Genomic DNA, 20,168 nt, shown 5'->3' on the forward strand with positions numbered 1-20,168 from the left:
ACTCGCTATTTATCCTGTATGCACCCAACAAGCTGGGTGCTCCTGCTTCAAAGCAGTCTATTGCTCGCTGGATCTGTAGCACGATTCAACGTGCACATTTGGCGGCTGGACTGCTGCATCCTAAATCTGTAAAAGCCCATTCCACGAGGAAGGTGGGCTCTTCTTGGGCGGCTGCCCGAGGGGTCTCGGCTTTACAACTTTGCCGAGCTGCTACTTAGTCGGGTTCAAACACGTTTGCAAAATTCTACAAGTTTGATACCCTGGCTGAGGAGGACCTTGAGTTTGCTCATTCGGTGCTGCAGAGTCATCCGCACTCTCCCGCCCGTTTGGGAGCTTTGGTATAATCCCCATGGTCCTTACGGAGTTCCCAGCATCCACTAGGACGTCAAAGAAAAAAAGAATTTACTCACCGGTAATTCTATTTCTCGTAGTCCGTAGTGGATGCTGGGCGCCCATCCCAAGTGCGGATTGTCTGCAATACTTGTATATAGTTATTGCCTAACTAAAGGGTTATTGTTTGAAGCCATCTATTCGAGAGGCTCAGTTGTTGTTCATACTGTTCACTGGGTATAGTATCACGAGTTGTACGGTGTGATTGGTGTGGCTGGTATGAGTCTTACCCGGGATTCCAAATCCTTTCCTTATTGTGTCAGCTCTTCCGGGCACAGTTTCCCTAACTGAGGTCTGGAGGAGGGGCATAGAGGGAGGAGCCAGTGCACACCAGGTAGTCCTAATTCTTTCTTAGAGTGCACAGTCTTCTTCGGAGCCCGCTATTCCCCATGGTCCTTACGGAGTTCCCAGCATGGACTACGAGAAATAGAATTACCGGTGAGTAAATTCTTATTTTATGAGATATATGAAAAGAGGATCCTTAAGAAATCTATGGCCATTTTGGGGGACCCTAGTCATCCAAACTACCCAATCTTTTCAAGATTGCCATCAAATAGACGCTTTAGGGCTGTCTACTCACGCACAAAGAGGCTGCATAATAGCTTCTTTCCGAGCACAGTACGCATGCTAAATTGTTAAAATGTTTTAATCTTAGGCCTTGAAATGTAACTTGCTGCACGTTTATGTTATGTGATATGGTTTTGCTTGATTTTTTTCGTTGACATCCCTTGGTGTTTGTTAATGACAATAAAGATATATTATTATTATTAATGGAGAGAATCTAGTGTGATATACACTGCAGTTTGTGTTTACCCATATTTCACAGTAAGTATAATAATATACACACAGACAGTTACAATGCAAGCCTGCCCTACTGTATGTGAGAGGAGACAGAGAGAGATAATACCAGCACACCCTGAGCTGCACTGCCCCAGTGAGACTGTCAGCTCTGCACAGTGAACACTAACAAATGCAGTCCTAAATAGAATCAGGATAGTGTACACAAGCGGCTCACCCCCTTTGCTACACCATGTACCAGTTTTTCAGCGTGTCTCGTTAGGCAGGAAGCGCTGTGTGTGCTGTTATGGCTGCATTTAGCAGAGGAAGGCGCCAAAACGCCCCAGGTCCCACTCCGAGGAAGCTCCGCCCCCTCCAATGGCGCCAGAGCGCTATTTTTTATACTGGCAAAGTCTCCTAATCAGCTTAAACCATAACTTAAGGGTTAGTCAAGCAGTTTTGTGCCAGTTTACACACAGGGGATCCTAGCGAGACCCCCCAAGGAGGGTACCGTACGCCACGCCCGTGGTCAGCCACACTTTGAACCGGGGGACCCCCTAGCGGGACCCCCAGTTTGTACTCACCACCGATGTCACCTTCAGGCAGCGTTAGGGGTGTGCGGCGTGCTGCGGCAGCCAAGGCGCAGTGCCCCGCTGAACAACCACCCCTCAGGATGGTGGTCCTGCAGCGAGGAAGCGGCTCTGCACCTCGTAAGGCTGGCGACCGTCTCCCCCCTATCTCCCACGGCGCAGGTATGCTGTTGCCCAGGCAGCATACCGAAAAAAATAAACATTTTAAATGAAATTGAAGAAAACGCCCTGGAGCTGCAGAGATGTGCATCCTCTCCTGAGGGCACTTTTTCCTAAACTGCCTGTGGGAGGGGGCATAGATGGGAGGAGCCAGCACACCCAGTTGAAGAAATTGAAAGTGCACTGGCTCCTTTGGACCCCATCTATACCCCATCGTATATATGTGTATTTATATATTTTCAAATGCTTCATTCTTTGGTCATTAATTGAGCAATTTGAGTTACATCCCAGAAGTATTTCAGCCTGAGTAAGTAGGGAATGTAGGGATCAGGTCGTCTCCCTCACTATTATATGGTTCGGGTGAGGCGATCAATGAAACGCCCAGCAAACCAAATTGGCAGATTCCTTTATTCTAGACCAGGCCTGGCCAACCTGCGTCTCTCCAGCTGTTGTGAAACATTCCAGCATGCCATGCCACAGTTTCAGCATTCCTAATAGCAAAACTGTTGCAGGGCATACTGGGACTTGTAGTTTTACAACAGCTGGAGCGCCACAGGTTGGCCAGGCCTGTTCTAGACACTGTAGAAATGAATGCACTGTGATTGGTTAGTGAGACCTGCAGCAGTCACTGTGATTGGTTAGTGAGACATGCAGCAGTCACTGTGATTGGTTAGTGAGACCTGCAGCAGTCACTGTGATTGGTTAGTAAAATCACAAGCCTGGATCATATAGAACACTGGATGCTTCTAACATCCAAGATACACCAAAACAGTGACTGATGCTTTTTCTTTAAGCATCCACAGATTCCTATACAAATATAGACTGATTTTTTTTTTTAATTTAATACAAAATGAAACAAGGACTTTTAAATTGCACTTAATCTTTAATCTGTAGCAGAAAATACTTTTAGATATGAATTAGCTGTCAAAAAAATAAATTGATAAACTCCCCCCTATTTCTAGCATTTTACGCTCCCACACACAGATGTGAAGCAAACTGTAAACAGTGCAAAACGTTAATCCAAATTTTGATCTTACATGAAAAGGAGAAGAAACTACGGAACACATACTACTGTACACACACACCTATTAAAACATAAGACATGTGTTTTCATTTAACATGAGCACCAAACACGCCACATCCCTTTACAACGAGGGTAAATGGCACGGGTGTTGCTATAAGCTCTTTGTAAGGATTGCACCTACAGTATGAGTTAGTCTGAATCGCTCTCCCTGCATTAACAAGGAGACTCGTGCAGAAACTGTTTTTATTCCATACCGAAACAAGAATACCTGTCGGAGGCAAAAGTAACAGATGGCTTGGAACCCTAAGTTCTCGCCTGAACAAACTCGTGGGCTGCTGGATTTAAATGAACTAAAGTCGCTATTGGGCTCTGGCGTCCTTTGCCATCAATGGAAGACGTATAACATCTCTATATAAAGTGTATAGCTATAATGCTTCTATGGTCAGTGGTCGATGAGCTCGCCTAAACCCATGAGACTGCGCCAAAAGGCTTTCTACATGAGCTACAATGAATGCAGCTGAACCTATCAGGTGCCTTCACCATCATTAACGTAGAACTTACAAATGTACTTGCTGAAAGCGAACATGAAAACCGATATTAAAATAATCAAGTTGAACTTTCAAATATAATTACAAAATAAGCAGGCTGTGTGCACAAAGAACTTCAATTCACGAGGGAAGATATCGTTACTGTAGATGGAAAATAAATGAATGGCACTACTGTGTACTTTGGGAATAAACCTGTGATCAAGTTTTGAGGAAGAAAAAAAAAAAAAGAACAATAAGTTGGGGGGTTTTTACCACTTTTTCTGCAATTCACAAAATAAAGAAGTAATTTGAAGAAAAAGAAAAATACAAAAACTTTAGAAATTTGTAAACGTTAAACAAAATGTGCAAAATAAGTGTTCAATGGCGGATAAATCTAGCAGTAAAACGAGGGTCTAGGTAGTAAGTTCCCACTGCACAAAACCTCTAAATTACGGGTTGTACAATATAAACAAACAATCTTTGCCTTCAGATGTCATCAGCACCAATTCAGGCACACTTTGGCATCTGTGCTATAAATGCTTTAATAAGAAGTCAAATAAGTACAGTCTGCTTTTAACCACATTCATAGATGTTCTTATTTCTGTAAAAAAAAAAAAAAATAGACGTATATTCCCTGAATTTGAACAAACATGATGTTCCGTGCATCTCTCAGTTCCGTAGAAACCGCTTTGACAAAGCGGAAGGATTCAAGTCTCCGTCACTCTGAGCCGGGGTTTCGTCATCATCAATGTATCTCACAGTCCTTTTACCCCGGTTTCTTGTACAGATCTTGGATCGGCGGGTTAATTTCTCTCGTTTTCCAGTGTCTAGCTTATCCCAGTCATCGTCACAACTGCTTTCTGCTCGCTTCCTCTTGTGGTCACGGGCTTTAGATTTTAGAACTGGATTTTTTCCATTAATTTTGCTGTGAACATTAATACTACTGTCAGAGAGGGAGGACTCCGAATCTGAGCATGAAGCTCGATTCATGTTTTTTGAAGAATCCTCACCAGAACTTGAGAACTTACAATTGTCATATTCACTTCCTGAATTTGAAGAGTCACTTAATACTTTTGTTTTTCTAGCCGGTGGAGACATAGCTGAGGTCACAATCCTCTTTCGTCGCGTTCTGTCCCGAGTTTCAGAATCTGAATCCGAATCTGTATCGGGGATTCTCCTGCGAGCGGGTGGAGCCGTCCTTTTAGTCCCACAAGACTTGCGAAAAAATTCTTCAGTGCCTGTCGGGCAAACGTTTGTTAGGACGACTCTACATTCCGGTGACCGTTTGTTCCTGAGTTCGCTCTGTTTGTTTTTTAATACTGTAATGCTACTTTTGGAGGAGGATGTCCCGCAGTCAGATTCCTCAAGATATTTTTTGGCAGTGGTGGCTGGACGAGGGTCTGAAGAGCTGGATACAGACTGGTCATCTGTGCTGTGGCTTTCACCATTCATGTGATCTACATTCTTGCTCACAGACTCATCAGCAGACAGTTTTGGAGAGGAGAGTTTTATGCCGTCATCTGAACTATAGGTGCTAGAATCACTTTTTAGTTTCCGTGCAACACGGGCGGACTTTGGACAAGTCTTTGAGGTCTTTTGTGAAGTCTTAGTAGTCTGTTTAGTTTCAAGCTCTTGATCGCTATCACTTAAACCATTCTCCTCCTCACTGCCATCCAAGAGCCGTTTCTTGGCTTTTGCAGCAGCAGTCCGTGGGGGCAGTGTTCTAGTATTTTTGCTCGCACTGCAGTCGCTGTCTGAGGTGGAGGCACTATCAGAAATACATTTGATCTTGTTGGCTGCCAGAGCAGCACACTTCCGGAGCATTTTCTTCCGCGTTCCCTGATGAGAATTTCCGTTATCTACAGGACCAGAGTCATCAGAATAACTTAATACTTTCCTTTTACTAGACGTAGTTCTCCTTTGGTTCTTGTCCTGAGATGCTGTATGCAAACAGAGAGGATTTAAAACTCAGTAACAAAACTGTAGTATAAGCAAGTAATGAGTAATTTACATGACTTCTAAGAAGAGGAATTATACCCTTTCCATTAAAAAATAAGATTTTACTCACCGGTAAATCTATTTCTCGTAGTCCGTAGTGGATGCTGGGAACTCCGTAAGGACCATGGGGAATAGACGGGCTCCGCAGGAGACTGGGCACTCTATAAGAAAGATTTGGTACTATCTGGTGTGCACTGGCTCCTCCCTCTATGCCCCTCCTCCAGACCTCAGTTAGGATACTGTGCCCGGAAGAGCTGACACAATAAGGAAGGATGTTAAATCCCGGGTAAGACTCATACCAGCCACACCAATCACACCGTATAACTCGTGATACTATACCCAGTTAACAGTATGAAATACAACTGAGCCTCTCGAACAGATGGCTCAACAATAACCCTTTAGTTAGTCAATAACTATATACAAGTATTGCAGACAATCCGCACTTGGGATGGGCGCCCAGCATCCTAGTGGATGCTGGGAATTCCGTAAGGACCATGGGGATTATACCAAAGCTCCCAAACTGGCGGGAGAGTGCGGATGACTCTGCAGCACCGAATGAGAGAACTCAAGGTCCTCCTCAGCCAGGGTATCAAATTTGTAGAATTTAGCAAACGTGTTTGCCCCTGACCAAGTTGCAGCTCGGCAAAGTTGTAAAGCCGAGACTCCTCGGGCAGCCGCCCAAGATGAGCCCACTTTCCTCGTGGAATGGGCTTTTACTGATTTTGGATGCGGTAATCCAGCCGCAGAATGCGCCAGCTGAATTGTGCTACAAATCCAGCGAGCAATAGTCTGCTTAGAAGCAGGAGCACCTATTTTGTTGGGTGCATACAGGATAAAAAGCGAGTCAGTTTTCCTGACTCCAGCCGTCCTGGAAACATAAATTTTCAAGGCCCTGACTACGTCCAGTAACTTGGAATCCTCCAAGTCCCTAGTAGCCGCAGGCACCACAATAGGTTGGTTCAAGTGAAAAGCTGATACCACCTTAGGGAGAAACTGGGGACGAGTCCTCAATTCTGCCCTATCCATATGAAAAATCAGATAAGGGCTTTTACATGACAAAGCCGCCAATTCTGACACACGCCTGGCCGAAGCCAAGGCCAATAACATGACCACTTTCCACGTGAGATATTTCAGATCCACAGTTTTAAGTGGTTCAAACCAATGTGATTTTAGGAAACTCAACACCACATTGAGATCCCAAGGTGCCACAGGAGGCACGAAAGGGGGCTGAATATGAAGCACTCCCTTTACAAAAGTCTGAACTTCAGGCAGTGAAGCCAGTTCTTTCTGGTAGAAAATCGACAGAGCCGAAATCTGGACCTTAATGGAACCCAATTTTAGGCCCATAGTCACTCCTGACTGTAGGAAGTGCAGAAAACGACCCAGCTGAAATTCCTCTGTTGGGGCCTTCCTGGCCTCACACCACGCAACATATTTCCGCCAAATACGGTGATAATGGTTTGTGGTTACTTCTTTCCTGGCTTTTATGAGCGTAGGAATGACTTCCTCCGGAATGCCCTTTTCCTTTAGGGTCCGGAATTCAACCGCCAAGCCGTCAAACGCAGCCGCGGTAAGTCTTGGAACAGACAGGGCCCCTGCTGTAGCAGATCCTGTCTGAGCGGTAGAGGCCATGGGTCCTCTGATATCATTTCTTGAAGTTCTGGGTACCAAGCTCTTCTTGGCCAATCCGGAACCACGAGTATCGTTCTTACTCCCCGCCTTCTTATTATTCTCAATACCTTTGGTATGAGAGGCAGAGGAGGGAACACATAAACCGACTGGTACACCCACGGTGTCACTAGCGCGTCCACAGCTATCGCCTGAGGGTCCCTTGACCTGGCGCAATATCTCTTTAGCTTTTTGTTGAGGTGGGACGCCATCATGTCCACCTGTGGCCTTTCCCAATGGTTTACCAACAGTAGGAAGACTTCTGGATGAAGTCCCCACTCTCCCGGGTGTAGGTCGTGTCTGCTGAGGAAGTCTACTTCCCAGTTGTCCACTCCCGGAATGAACACTGCCGACAGTGCTATTATGTGATTTTCCGCCTATCGGAGAATCCTTGTGTCTTCTGCCATCGCCATCCTGCTTCTTGTGCCGCCCTGTCGGTTTACATGGGCGACTGCCGTGATCTGACTGGATCAGTACCGGCTGGTTTTGAAGCAGGGGTTTTGCCTGACTTAGGGCATTGTAAATGGCCCTTAGTTCCAGAATATTTATGTGCAGGGAAGTCTCCTGACTTGACCATAGTCCTTGGAAGTTTCTTCCCTGTGTGACTGCTCCCCAGCCTCGAAGGCTGGCATCCGTGGTCACCAGGACCCAGTCCTGTATGCCGAATCTGCGGCCCTCTAGAAGATGAGCACTCTGCAGCCACCACAGTAGAGACACCCTGGTCCTTGGAGACAGGGTTATCAGTTGATGCATCTGAAGATGCGATCCCGACCACTTGTCCAAGAGGTCCCACTGGAAGGTCCTTGCATGGAACCTGCCGAATGGAATTGCTTCGTATGAAGCCACCATTTTTCCCAGGACTCGTGTGCAGTGATGCACCGATACCCGTTTTGGTTTTAGGAGGTCTCTGACTAGAGATGACAGCTCCTTGGCTTTCTCCTGCGGGAGAAACACTTTTTTCTGTTCTGTGTCCAGAATCATCCCCAGGAACAGTAAGCGTGTGGAAGGAACCAGTTGTGATTTTGGAATGTTTAGAATCCAGCCATGCTGTTGGGGCACATCCCGAAATAGTGCTACTCCGACCAGTAACTGCTCCCTGGACCTCGCCTTTATAAGGAGATTGTCCAAGTACGGGATAATTAAAACTCCCTTTTTTCGAAGGAGTACCATCATTTCTGCCATTACCTTGGTAAACACCCTCGGTGCCGTGGACAGTCCAAACGGTAGTGTCTGGAATTGGTAATGGCAATCCTGTACCACAAATCTGAGGTACTCCTGGTGAGGAAGGTAAATGGGGACATGCAGGTAAGCATCCTTGATGTCCAGGGATACCATGTAATCCCCCTCGTCCAGGCTTGCTATAACCGCCCTGAGCGATTCCATCTTGAACTTGAATTTTTTTTATGCATGTGTTCAAGGATTTCAAATTTAAAATGGGTCTCACCGAACCGTCCGGTTTCGGTACCACAAACAGTGTGGAATAGTAACCCCGTCCTTGTTGAAGTAGGGGTACCTTGACTATCACCTGCTGGGAATACAGCTTGTGAATGGCCTCTAGCACAGCCTCCCTGCCCGAGGGAGTTGTCGGTAAGGCCGATTTGAGGAAACTGCGGGGGGGAGGCGCCTCGAATTCCAGCTTGTACCCCCGAGATACTACTTGAAGGATCCAGGGATCCACCCGTGAGCGAACCCACTGATCGCTGAAATTTTTGAGGCGGCCCCCCCACCGTACCTGGCTCCGCCTGTGGAGCCCCACCGTCATGCGGCGGATTTGGAAGAAGCGGGGGAGGACTTTTGGTCCTGGGAACCTGCTGTGTGTTGCAGCTTTTTCCCCCTTCCTCTGCCTCTAGACAGAAAGGACCCGCCTTTTCCCCGCCTGTTTTTCTGGGGTCGAAAGGACTGTACCTGGTAATACGGCGCTTTCTTAGGCTGTGAGGGGACATGGGGCAAAAATGCTGACTTCCCAGCTGTAGCTGTGGAAACAAGGTCTGAAAGACCATCCCCGAATAACTCCTCACCCTTATAAGGCAAAACTTCCATGTGCCTTTTAGAATCTGCATCTCCTGTCCACTGCCGAGTCCATAAGCCTCTCCTAGCAGAAATGGACAATGCACTTATTCTAGATGCCAGCCGGCAGATCTCCCTCTGTGCATCTCTCATGTACAAGACTGAGTCTTTTATATGCTCTACCGTTAGCAATATAGTGTCCCTGTCTAGGGTGTCAATATTTTCCGACAGGGAATCTGACCAAGCAGCAGCAGCACTGCACATCCACGCTGAAGCAATAGCTGGTCTCAGTATAACACCAGTGTGTGTATATATAGACTATAGGATAGCCTCCTGCTTTCTATCAGCAGGTTACTTTAGGGCGGCCGTATCCGGAGACGGTAGTGCCACCTTTTTAGACAAACGTGTGAGCGCTTTATCCACCCTAGGGGGAGTTTCCCAACGTGACCTATCCTCTGGCGAGAAAGGGAACGCCATTAGTAATTTTTTTGAAATCACCAATTTTTTTATCGGGGAAAGCCCACGCTTCTTCACACACTTCATTTAATTCTTCAGATGGGGGAAAAACTATAGGTAGTTTTTTCTCCCCAAACATAATACCCTTTTTTGAGGTACCTGGGTTTATATCAGAAAGGTGTAATACCTCTTTCATTGCCTCAATCATGCAACGAATGGCCCTAGTGGACATTAAATTTTGACTCATCGTCGTCGACACTGGTATCAGTATCCGTGTCGACATCTGTGTCTGCCATCTGAGGTAGCGGGCGCTTTAGAGCCCCTGATGGCCTTTGAGTCGTCTGGGCAGGCACGAGCTGAGAAGCCGGCTGTCCCGCATTTGGCATGTCGTCAAATTTTTTATGTAAGGAGTCGACACTTGCACGTAATTCCTTCCATAAATCCATCCACTCAGGTGTCTGCCCCGCAGGGGGTGACATCACATTTACAGGCATCTGCTCCGCCTCCACATAAGTCTCCTCATCAAACATGTCGACACAGCCGTACAGACACACCGCACACACACAGGGAATGCTCTTAAAGGAGACAGGACCCCACAAAAGCCCTTTGGGGAGACAGAGAGAGAGTATGCCAGCACACACCAGAGCGCTATAATAATGCAGGGACTAACTGAATTATGACCCTTTATAGCTGCTTATAGTATTAAACTGCGCCTAAATTTAGTGCCCCCCTCTCTTTTTTACCCTTTCTGTAGTGTAGACTGCAGGGGAGAGTCAGGGAGCTTCCTTCCAGCGGAACTGTGAGGGAAAAATGGCGCCAGTGTGCCGAGGGAGATGGCTCCGCCCCTTTTTCGGCTGACTTTTCTCCCGCTTTTTTCTGTATTCTGGCAGGGGTAATTACCACATGTATAGCCTCTGGGGCTATATATTGTGGTTATTTTGCCAGCCAAGGTGTTTTTATTGCTGCTCAGGGCGCCCCGCCCCCCCCCCCCCCAGCGCCCTGCACCCTCAGTGACCGGAGTGTGAAGTGTGTAATGAGGAGCAATGGCACACAGCTGCAGTGCTGTGCGCTACCTTGGTGAAGACTGAAGTCTTCTGCCGCCGATTTTCCGGACCATCTTCATGCTTCTGGCTCTGTAAGGGGGACGGCGGCGCGGCTCCGGGAACGAACACCAAGGACGGGTCCTGCGGTCGATCCCTCTGGAGCTAATGGTGTCCAGTAGCCTAAGAAGCCCAAGCTAGCTGCAAGCAGGTAGGTTCGCTTCTTCTCCCCTTAGTCCCTCGTTGCAGTGAGCCTGTTGCCAGCAGGTCTCACTGTAAAATAAAAAACCTAAATTAAACTTTCTTTCTAGGAGCTCAGGAGAGCCCCTAGTGTGCATCCAGCTCAGCCGGGCACAGAAATCTAACTGAGGTCTGGAGGAGGGGCATAGAGGGAGGAGCCAGTGCACACCAGATAGTACCAAATCTTTCTTATAGAGTGCCCAGTCTCCTGCGGAGCCCGTCTATTCCCCATGGTCCTTACGGAGTTCCCAGCATCCACTAGGACGTCAGAGAAATGTAAATTAATTCTCAGAATTCCATGAGGGGACACTGGGGGTATGTATGTGAGGTGTCACAAGGAATCTGGGCTCTTTGAAGAAACAGCCTGACTGTTTAAATTGCCAGTTGGCAAGTCTTTTAGCAACTCTTTTGGAAATAACTGAACAAAGGGGTCATCAAAACATACCTCATAGCTCCATTGAACAGTTTTTTAGAGCCCTAACAACATCCACAGGGGAGAGACGCGTCAAACCATGGAGAGAGATAAATAAGATTTTACTTACTGATAAATCTATTTCTCGTAGTCCGTAGTGGATGCTGGGACTCCGTAAGGACCATGGGGAATAGCGGCTCCGCAGGAGACAGGGCACAAAATAAAAGCTTGAGATATCAGGTGGTGTGCACTGGCTCCTCCCCCTATGACCCTCCTCCAAGCCAGTTAGGATACTGTGCCCGGACGAGCGTACATAATAAGGAAGGATATTGAATCCCGGGTAAGACTCATACCAGCCACACCAATCACACCGTACAACTCGTGATCTGAACCTAGTTAACAGTATGATAAATTTAAAGGAGCCTCTGAAAGGATGGCTCAACAATAATAACCCGAATTTTTTGTAACAATAACTATATACAAGTATTGCAGACAATCCGCACTAGGGATGGGCGCCCAGCATCCACTACGGACTACGAGAAATAGATTTATCGGTAAGTAAAATCTTATTTTCTCTAACGTCCTAAGTGGATGCTGGGACTCCGTAAGGACCATGGGGATTATACCAAAGCTCCCAAACGGGCGGGAGAGTGCGGATGACTCTGCAGCACCGAATGAGAGAACTCCAGGTCCTCCTCAGCCAGGGTATCAAATTTGTAGAATTTAGCAAACGTGTTTGCCCCTGACCAAGTAGCTGCTCGGCAAAGTTGTAAAGCCGAGACCCCTCGGGCAGCCGCCCAAGATGAGCCCACTTTCCTTGTGGAATGGACTTTTACTGATTTTGGCTGTGGCAATCCTGCCACGGAATGTGCAAGCTGAATTGTACTACAAATCCAACGAGCAATCGTCTGCTTTGAAGCAGGAGCACCCAGCTTGTTGGGTGCATACAGGATAAACAGCGAGTCAGTTTTCCTGACTCCAGCCGTCCTGGAAACATATATTTTCAAGGCCCTGACAACGTCCAGCAACTTAGAGTCCTCCAAGTCCCTAGTAGCCGCAGGTACCACAATAGGTTGGTTCATGTGAAATGCAGAAACCACCTTAGGTAGAAATTGAGGACGAGTCCTCAATTCCGCCCTGTCAGAATGAAAATTTAGGTAAGGGCTTTTACATGATAAAGCCGCCAATTCTGACACACGCCTAGCTGAAGCCAAGGCCAACAGCATCGACACCTTCCACGTGAGATATTTTAAATCTACCGTAGACAATGGTTCAAACCAGTGTGATTTTAGAAATCTCAACACAACATTGAGATCCCAAGGTGCCACTGGAGGCACAAAAGGAGGCTGTATGTGCAGCACCCCTTTCACAAATGTCTGAACTTCAGGTACTGAAGCCAGTTCTTTCTGGAAGAATATCGACAGGGCCGAAATTTGAACCTTAATGGACCCTAATTTTAGGCCCATAGACAGTCCTGTTTGCAGGAAATGCAAGAAACGACCCAGTTGAAATTCCTGTGTAGGGGCCTTCTTGGCCTCACACCACGCAACATATTTACGCCAAATGCGGTGATAATGTTTTGCGGTTACTTCCTTTCTGGCTTTTACCAGAGTAGGGATGACTTCTTCTGGAATGCCCTTGTCCTTCAGGATCCGGCGTTCAACCGCCATGCCGTCAAACGCAGCCGCGGTAAGTCTTGGAACAGACAAGGCCCCTGCAGTAGCAGGTCCTGTCTTAGAGGTAGAGGCCACGGTTCGTCCGTGAGCATCTCTTGAAGTTCCGGGTACCAAGACCTTCTTGGCCAATCCGGAACCACGAGTATAGTTCTTACTCCTCTCCTTCTTATGATTCTCAATACTTTCGGTATGAGGGGCAGAGGAGGGAATACATACACTGACTGGTACACCCACGGCGTTACCAGAGCGTCCACTGCTATTGCCTGAGGGTCCCTTGACCTGGCGCAATATCTGTCCAGTTTTTTGTTTAGACGTGACGCCATCATGTCCACCTTTGGTCTTTCCCAACGGTTTACAATTTGGTGGAAGACTTCTGGGTGAAGTCCCCACTCTCCCGGGTGAAGGTCGTGTCTGCTGAGGAAGTCTGCTTCCCAGTTGTCCACTCCCGGAATGAACACTGCTGACAGTGCTATCACATGATTTTCCGCCCAGCGAAGAATCCTTGCAGTTTCTGCCATTGCCCTCCTGCTTCTCGTGCCGCCCTGTCTGTTTATGTGGGCGACTGACGTGATGTTGTCCGACTGGATCAACACCGCCTGACCCTGAAGCAGAGGTTTTGCTTGAATTAAGGCATTGTAAATGGCCCTTAGTTCTAGAATGTTTATATGAAGAGATGTTTCCATGCTTGACCACAAGCCCTGGAAATTCCTTCCCTGTGTGACTGCTCCCCAGCCTCTCAGGCTGGCATCCGTGGTTACCAGGATCCAATCCTGAATGCCAAATCTGCGGCCCTCTAGTAGATGAGCCCTCTGAAGCCACCACAGGAGAGACACCCTTGTCCTTGGCGACAGGGTTATCCGTTGATGCATCTGAAGATGCGATCCGGACCATTTTCCCAGTAGATCCCACTGAAAAGTTCTTGCATGGAATCTTCCAAATGGAATCGCTTCGTAAGAAGCCACCATTTTTCCCAGGACCCTTGTGCACTGATGCACTGAGACCTGTCCTGGTTTTAGGAGGTTCCTGACTAGCTCGGATAACTCCCTGGCCTTCTCCTCCGGGAGAAACACCTTCTTCTGGACTGTGTCCAGAATCATTCCTAAGAACAGTAGACGTGTCGTTGGAATCAGCTGCGATTTTGGAATATTTAGAATCCATCCGTGCTGACTTAGCACTACCTGAGATAGTGCCACTCCGACTTCTAACTGTTCCTTGGTTCTTGCCCTTATCAGGAGATCGTCCAAGTAAGGGATAATTAAGATGCCTTTTCTTCGTAGAAGAATCATCATTTCGGCCATTACCTTGGTAAAGACCCGAGGCGCCGTGGACAATCCAAACGGCAGCGTCTGAAACTGATAATGACAGTTTTGTACTACAAACCTGAGGTACCCTTGGTGAGAAGGATATATTGGGACGTGGAGATCAGCATCCTTGATGTCCAGCGACACCATATAGTCCCCCTCTTCCAGGTTCGCTATCACCGCTCTGAGTGACTCCATCTTGAATTTGAACCTTTTTATGTAAGTGTTCAAAGATTTTAGATTTAATATTGGTCTCACCGAGCCGTCCGGCTTCGGTACCACAAATAGTGTGGAATAATACCCCTTCCCCTGTTGTAAGAGGGGTACCTTGATTATCACCTGCTGGGAGTACAGCTTGTGAATGGCTTCCAGAACTGCCTCCCTGTCGGAGGGAGACTTTGGTAAAGCAGACTTCAGGAACCGATGAGGAGGAAACGCCTCGAATTCCAGTTTGTACCCCTGTGATACTACCTGTAGAATCCAGGGATCCACTTGCGAGTGAGCCCACTGCGCGTTGAAATACTTGAGACGGGCCCCCACCGTGTCTGAGTCTGCTTGTAAAGCCCCAGCGTCATGCTGAAGACTTGGCAGAAGCAGGGGAGGGCTTCTGCTCCTGGGAAGCGGCTGCATGGTGCTGCCTTTTTCCTCTTCCTCTGCCCTTGGGCAGAAAAGAGTGACCTTTTGCTCGCTTGTACTTATGGGAACGAAAGGACTGAGTTTGAAAAGACTGTGTCTTTTTCTGTTGATGTGAAGTAACCTGGGGTAAAAAGGTGGATTTTCCAGCCGTTGCCGTGGCCACCAGGTCTGTTAGACCAGCCCCAAATAACTCCTCCCCCTTATACGGCAATACTTCCATGTGCCGTTTGGAATCTGCGTCCCCTGACCACTGTCTGGTCCATAATGCTCTTCTGGCAGAGATGGACATTGCGCTTACTCTTGATGCCAGGGTACAAATATCCCTCTGCGCATCACGCATATATAGCAATGCATCCTTTAAATGTTCTATAGTTAACAGAATATTGTCCCTATCCAGGGTATCAATATTCTCAGTCAGGGAATCCGCCCATGCGACTCCAGCACTGCACATCCAGGCTGATGCGATTGCTGGTCGCAGTATAACACCAGTATGTGTGTATATACTTTTCAGGATATTTTCCAGCCTCCTATCAGCTGGTTCTTTGAGGGTGGCCGTATCAGGGGACGGTAACGCTACTTGTTTAGATAAACGTGTGAGCGCCTTATCTACCCTAGGGGGTGTTTCCCACCGTGCCCTAACCTCTGGCGGGAAAGGGTATAGTGCTAATAACTTATTAGAAATTAGCTGTTTTTTATCGGGGGAAACCCACGCTTTATCACACACCTCATTTATTTCCTCAGACTCAGGAAAAACTATTGGCAGTTTTTTCACACCCCACATAATACCCGCCTTTGAGGTATTTGTAGTGTCAGAAAGGTTCAATGCCTCTTTCATTGCCGTGATCATGTAACGTGTGGCCCTACTGGACATTACGTTTGTCTCGTCACCGTCGACACTAGATTCAGTATCTGTATCTGGATCCGTGTCGACCCACTGAGGTAGCGGCCGTTTTAGGGCCCCTGAGGGTGTCTGAGACGCCTGAACAGGCACTAATTGATTTGCCGGCTTTCTCATGTCGTCAACAGTTTTTTGTAAATTGCTGACATTATCACTTAATTGCTTAAACACAATCATCCAGTCAGGTGTCGACTCCCTAGGGGGTGACATCACTAACACAGGCAACTGCTCCGCCTCCACCTCATTTTCCTCCTCATACATGTCGACACACGCGTACCGACACACAGCACACACACCGGGAATGCTCTGATAGAGGACAGGACCCCACTTAGCCCTTTGGAGAGACAGAGGGAGAGTCTGCCAGCACACACCCAGCGCTATATATATATACAGGGATAACCTTATATAAGTGTTAATCCCTTATAGCTGCTGTTAATCTAGTTATTTGCTGCCAAAATGCCCCCCCTTCTCTTTTTTACCCTGAATCAGATGCAGTACTGCAGGGGAGAATCAGGGAGCCGTCCTTCCAGCGGAGCTGTGAGGGAATAATGGCGCCAGTGTGCTGAGGAGATAGGCCCCGCCCCTTCACGACGTCCTTAACTCACGCTTTTTTGTGTAAAATGGCAGGGGAAAAAATACATCCATATAGCCCTGGAGCTATATGTGATGTATTCCTTTTGCCAGCTAAGGTATATGTGTGTTATATTGCGTCTCAGGGCGCTCCCCCCCAGCGCACTGCACCCTCAGTGACCGGAGTGTGAAGTGTGCTGAGAGCAATGGCGCACAGCTGCGGTGCTGTGCGCTACCTTAGTCTTGAAGACAGGATGTCTTCTGCCGCCGCTTTCACCGGACCTTCGTCTCTTCTGGCTCTGTAAGGGGGACGGCGGCGCGGCTCCGGTGACCCATCCAGGCTGAACCTGTGATCGTCCCTCTGGAGCTAACGTCCAGTAGCCTAAGAAGCCCAATCCACTCTGCACTCAGGTGAGTTCGCTTCTTCTCCCCTTAGTCCCACGATGCAGTGAGCCTGTTGCCAGCAGGACTCACTGAAAATAAAAAAACCTAACTAAACTTTTATTCTAAGCAGCTCTGGAGAGCTACCTAGTTTGCACCCTTCTCGGCCGGGCACAAAAATCTAACTGGCTTGGAGGAGGGTCATAGGGGGAGGAGCCAGTGCACACCACCTGATATCTCAAGCTTTTATTTTGTGCCCTGTCTCCTGCGGAGCCGCTATTCCCCATGGTCCTTACGGAGTCCCAGCATCCACTTAGGACGTTAGAGAAAAGTACCAATCCGCTTCTAACTGCCATTTTGCATGTTGTGTTTGAAAAATGACAGCGGCTGATCAGTTGATACTTTTCTCTGTCCAATGTTTGATGCACCTCCACCCAAAGTCAGGAGGAAGTTCTCTTCGTCTGCATGTAGTTCCTGAGGTATGGCAGGAACAACCATGTCTTGGTTTATATGGGAAAAAAGTACTGGTTGAAACAAGGGCTTCCTCAAGACAGCATGGAAAACAAAGAAAGGTGATCAACTGCACAGGGTTCCGAGCAGAAAATATAGCAAGTAGAGAAACGGGCTTCCAGGTAAGTAGTTTCATGTCTACTGTTTCCAAATTTCCAAAGGTTCAGTAAGCTTGTGCTATAGGGCCTTGAGAACAAAATTCAGATCCCAAGGAACCACAGGAGGAACAAAAGAAGGGTGTATGTGCAGGAATCCTTCTAGCAAGGTTTGCACTGCAGGTATAACACCAAACTTTATTGAAACAATGGAGGATAAGTAAGGATCCAAATCAGGTGTACTAGTCTTCCACTTGGAAGTCTCCTGGATGTCAATGCTTTTGAGATGTGGAAGCGGGTTCTAAGATCTGTTGTAGGGACGAAGATACATTGACTAAAACCTCAACAGAAAGAGACAAACCGCAAATCCAGGCAGAATCACTGGTTGAAGTAGGCAATGGCACATGACTAGACATGTTTACATCAGAGGTAGCCAATGCTTCTGCCGCACTAACAGCAGGAAGAGCCGAACAATCAGTTTGCAGCCAGTTGTGTGTAAAGTTAAAACACGGGTCCCAGTGGTCATGTGACCGTTTGTTCCGATAGAGCAGCATTCAAGTGAGTACATTGGCCCTAACCCTGTGGGTCCTGCAGCCTAACATCATAAGAATGTCAGGACATCCCATGTCAACATTGTGGTGTTGACCATATGACTGCATCCCATTGTGAAGCCCCAGACTGAGTGCGGACGTTGGACTCCTGCCTTGCAAGTCTCACCAAGAATACCCTGGTCTAATCTAACACCTGGGATTTTTGCTACAACTGGCCCTTTTGCAGGTTGACTAATAGAAGTGTTACCCTTTCCCTGACATTAGCACAGTAAGTAAACAGCTGCTCTATGACGCGGTTGTCTGGAACAGCTGCTCGTGGCTCAGGATTTTGGGCAGGATTTTCAAATACCGGATGTACGCTGAGAAGGTGCTGTGCAAGGATAGCAGCTCCCTTTGTCTCTCTTACAAGCAAACAAACTGCTATATAGAGCTCAATTCAATACAACATAAGGTCAATAAAAGAAAGAAGGTCATGGAGCCATTCAATTGTCCTCATTGCTAGTCAAGAGATGCCAGTTATCACGCCTTAAGCAGGGTGTTAAGTTGGAGAATGCCGATTCTCACGACTAAAGTGCCTGCAGCGATGTGGATTGCGCCTCACTAAAGGAAGAAAACAGCATTGCGGCACTAGTTTAGTCTGATTTCTGCTCGCACCGCAGGAGGGGTGCGAGTAGAAATCCTTTAGGTGGGCTTAACAGCACAGCCAATTGAATAGCTCCAGGATCTCCTTCCCGGCACTCTTAACATAGAGTTGAATTGAATCAGGCCCATAGAATTTGTCCCCTGCTTCCAAATTGTACTGTAGCAAGGTTAACTTTAGTGGGTGCCCTCTTGTCGGAGATGGGTTCCTCAGCGCCCCGGAGAGAAGCCCCGCCTTGAGTGGTGTAGACCATGCCCTAACATGTTTTCTCTCTGCTCCGTATGAAACTTAGAGCATGTTTTGCACACCTGACACCTTTGTGGTGTAGTAGATGTGGACTGCTGGTGCAAGAAGTAGGAAAAGCCCCCCCCCCCCTTCCCAATGCTAGGAAAGAGCTGCCAAACATAGGGGAAAAAAAATCCCATATCCAATGGCGCTTAAACTAGGGTACTGTTGGTCAACGGTGGTATAGAGGGGAAGAAGCCTGACAGGCATCATTTTTTTTTTTTTTTTTGGGGGGGGGGGGGGGGGGGGGGAGGGGACACACACCCAAGCTCCATGTGTCACCTTGTATACCCAGATTCTCAAGTGTCCCCCATGAAATGAAAGACAAAATAACTTTTCACTCCTAAGTAGGTAGAAAATAAATCCGGTAGAAAATAAAGTAGGGTAGAAAATAAATCCGAGCTCTGCATCAGTTGCTCAACCCATTTAAGGCCCAGATTTATAAAACCTTGGTGAGTGATAAATTGCACGGTGATAAAGTACCAAGCCAATCAGCTCCTAAGGAGCTGGTTGGTACTTTATCACCGTGCAATTTATCACTCTCCAAGGCTTGATAAATCTGGGCCTGTCTGAAAACACCAGCAGGAATTGACGCGCTCATTAAAGCACAACAAACAATTCTACAAGATGGTTTTATTCCACAGAGTTTCTGGTCAGTTAGAGATCTCGCTCACCGTGGAAAGTGCTTGCACCATTTTTAAAAGATGAAAATTGCAGGAAATTAAAAACAAGTGACATGTAAACTGCAACCTGGAAGCCCCAGAGATGAAAGGATGAGACCACTTAAGATAATGTGAGAAGGCGTTACATTAAAACTACGTACCTTGCTTTGAACTAGAAGATCTTGGTGGTCTACCATTAGATGGTTTCCTCCTTAAACCATTAACCCTGCGAGAAATAGGGCCTGAATCAGTCCTGTCATTGGTTTCAGAATTTGAGCTAGAAGATGGTGACGAGCCAGAGGAATGTCCAGAAGCCAGGCTAACAGAGGTAGAGTTGCTTTCACCTTCTATGAAGTCAGGGGACAGACAAGTAAACAGTGTTACAAACACAACAATGCTTCCATTACAATTTCATAAAGCCATCACAATAACCTGCTTTAAAGGCTATTCCATCTGCGGTCTTGGAAGATTGCTTTATAAACCTAATTTTGATCTGTTCTTCTGAACGACTACCAAGAACTAGCCTATGCGGGCGATACCTCAAAATAAAAATCATAGGGGCAGAGGTATTAAGCATGGAGAAGGCATAAAGAAGTGATAAAGCTGTGATACGTGCAAGTCTATAATGCACCAGCCCATCAGCTCATAACTATCAATTTACATATTGGAGCTGAT

The 20,168-nt window shown here is 47.2% G+C and overlaps 1 protein-coding gene across 1 annotated transcript in view; it reads right to left on the reverse strand.

The window, feature by feature from the left end:
* Positions 1–2,779: 2,779 nt before the first annotated feature.
* The window catches only part of BRWD1 (bromodomain and WD repeat domain containing 1), a 403,503-nt gene continuing 386,114 nt past the window's right edge, over positions 2,780–20,168 (reverse strand). The window contains exons 38-39 of the mRNA XM_063956583.1: positions 19,655–19,840; positions 2,780–5,407 (exon numbers count right to left, since the gene is read on the reverse strand). Of these exons, the coding sequence (XP_063812653.1) occupies positions 4,137–5,407; positions 19,655–19,840 (1,457 nt within the window). The 3' untranslated portion in view covers positions 2,780–4,136. The remainder of the gene's footprint in view (positions 5,408–19,654; positions 19,841–20,168) is intronic.

This window comes from Pseudophryne corroboree, chromosome 2 (genome assembly GCF_028390025.1).
Source record: "Pseudophryne corroboree isolate aPseCor3 chromosome 2, aPseCor3.hap2, whole genome shotgun sequence".
NCBI classification, from domain to species: Eukaryota; Metazoa; Chordata; class Amphibia; order Anura; family Myobatrachidae; genus Pseudophryne; species Pseudophryne corroboree.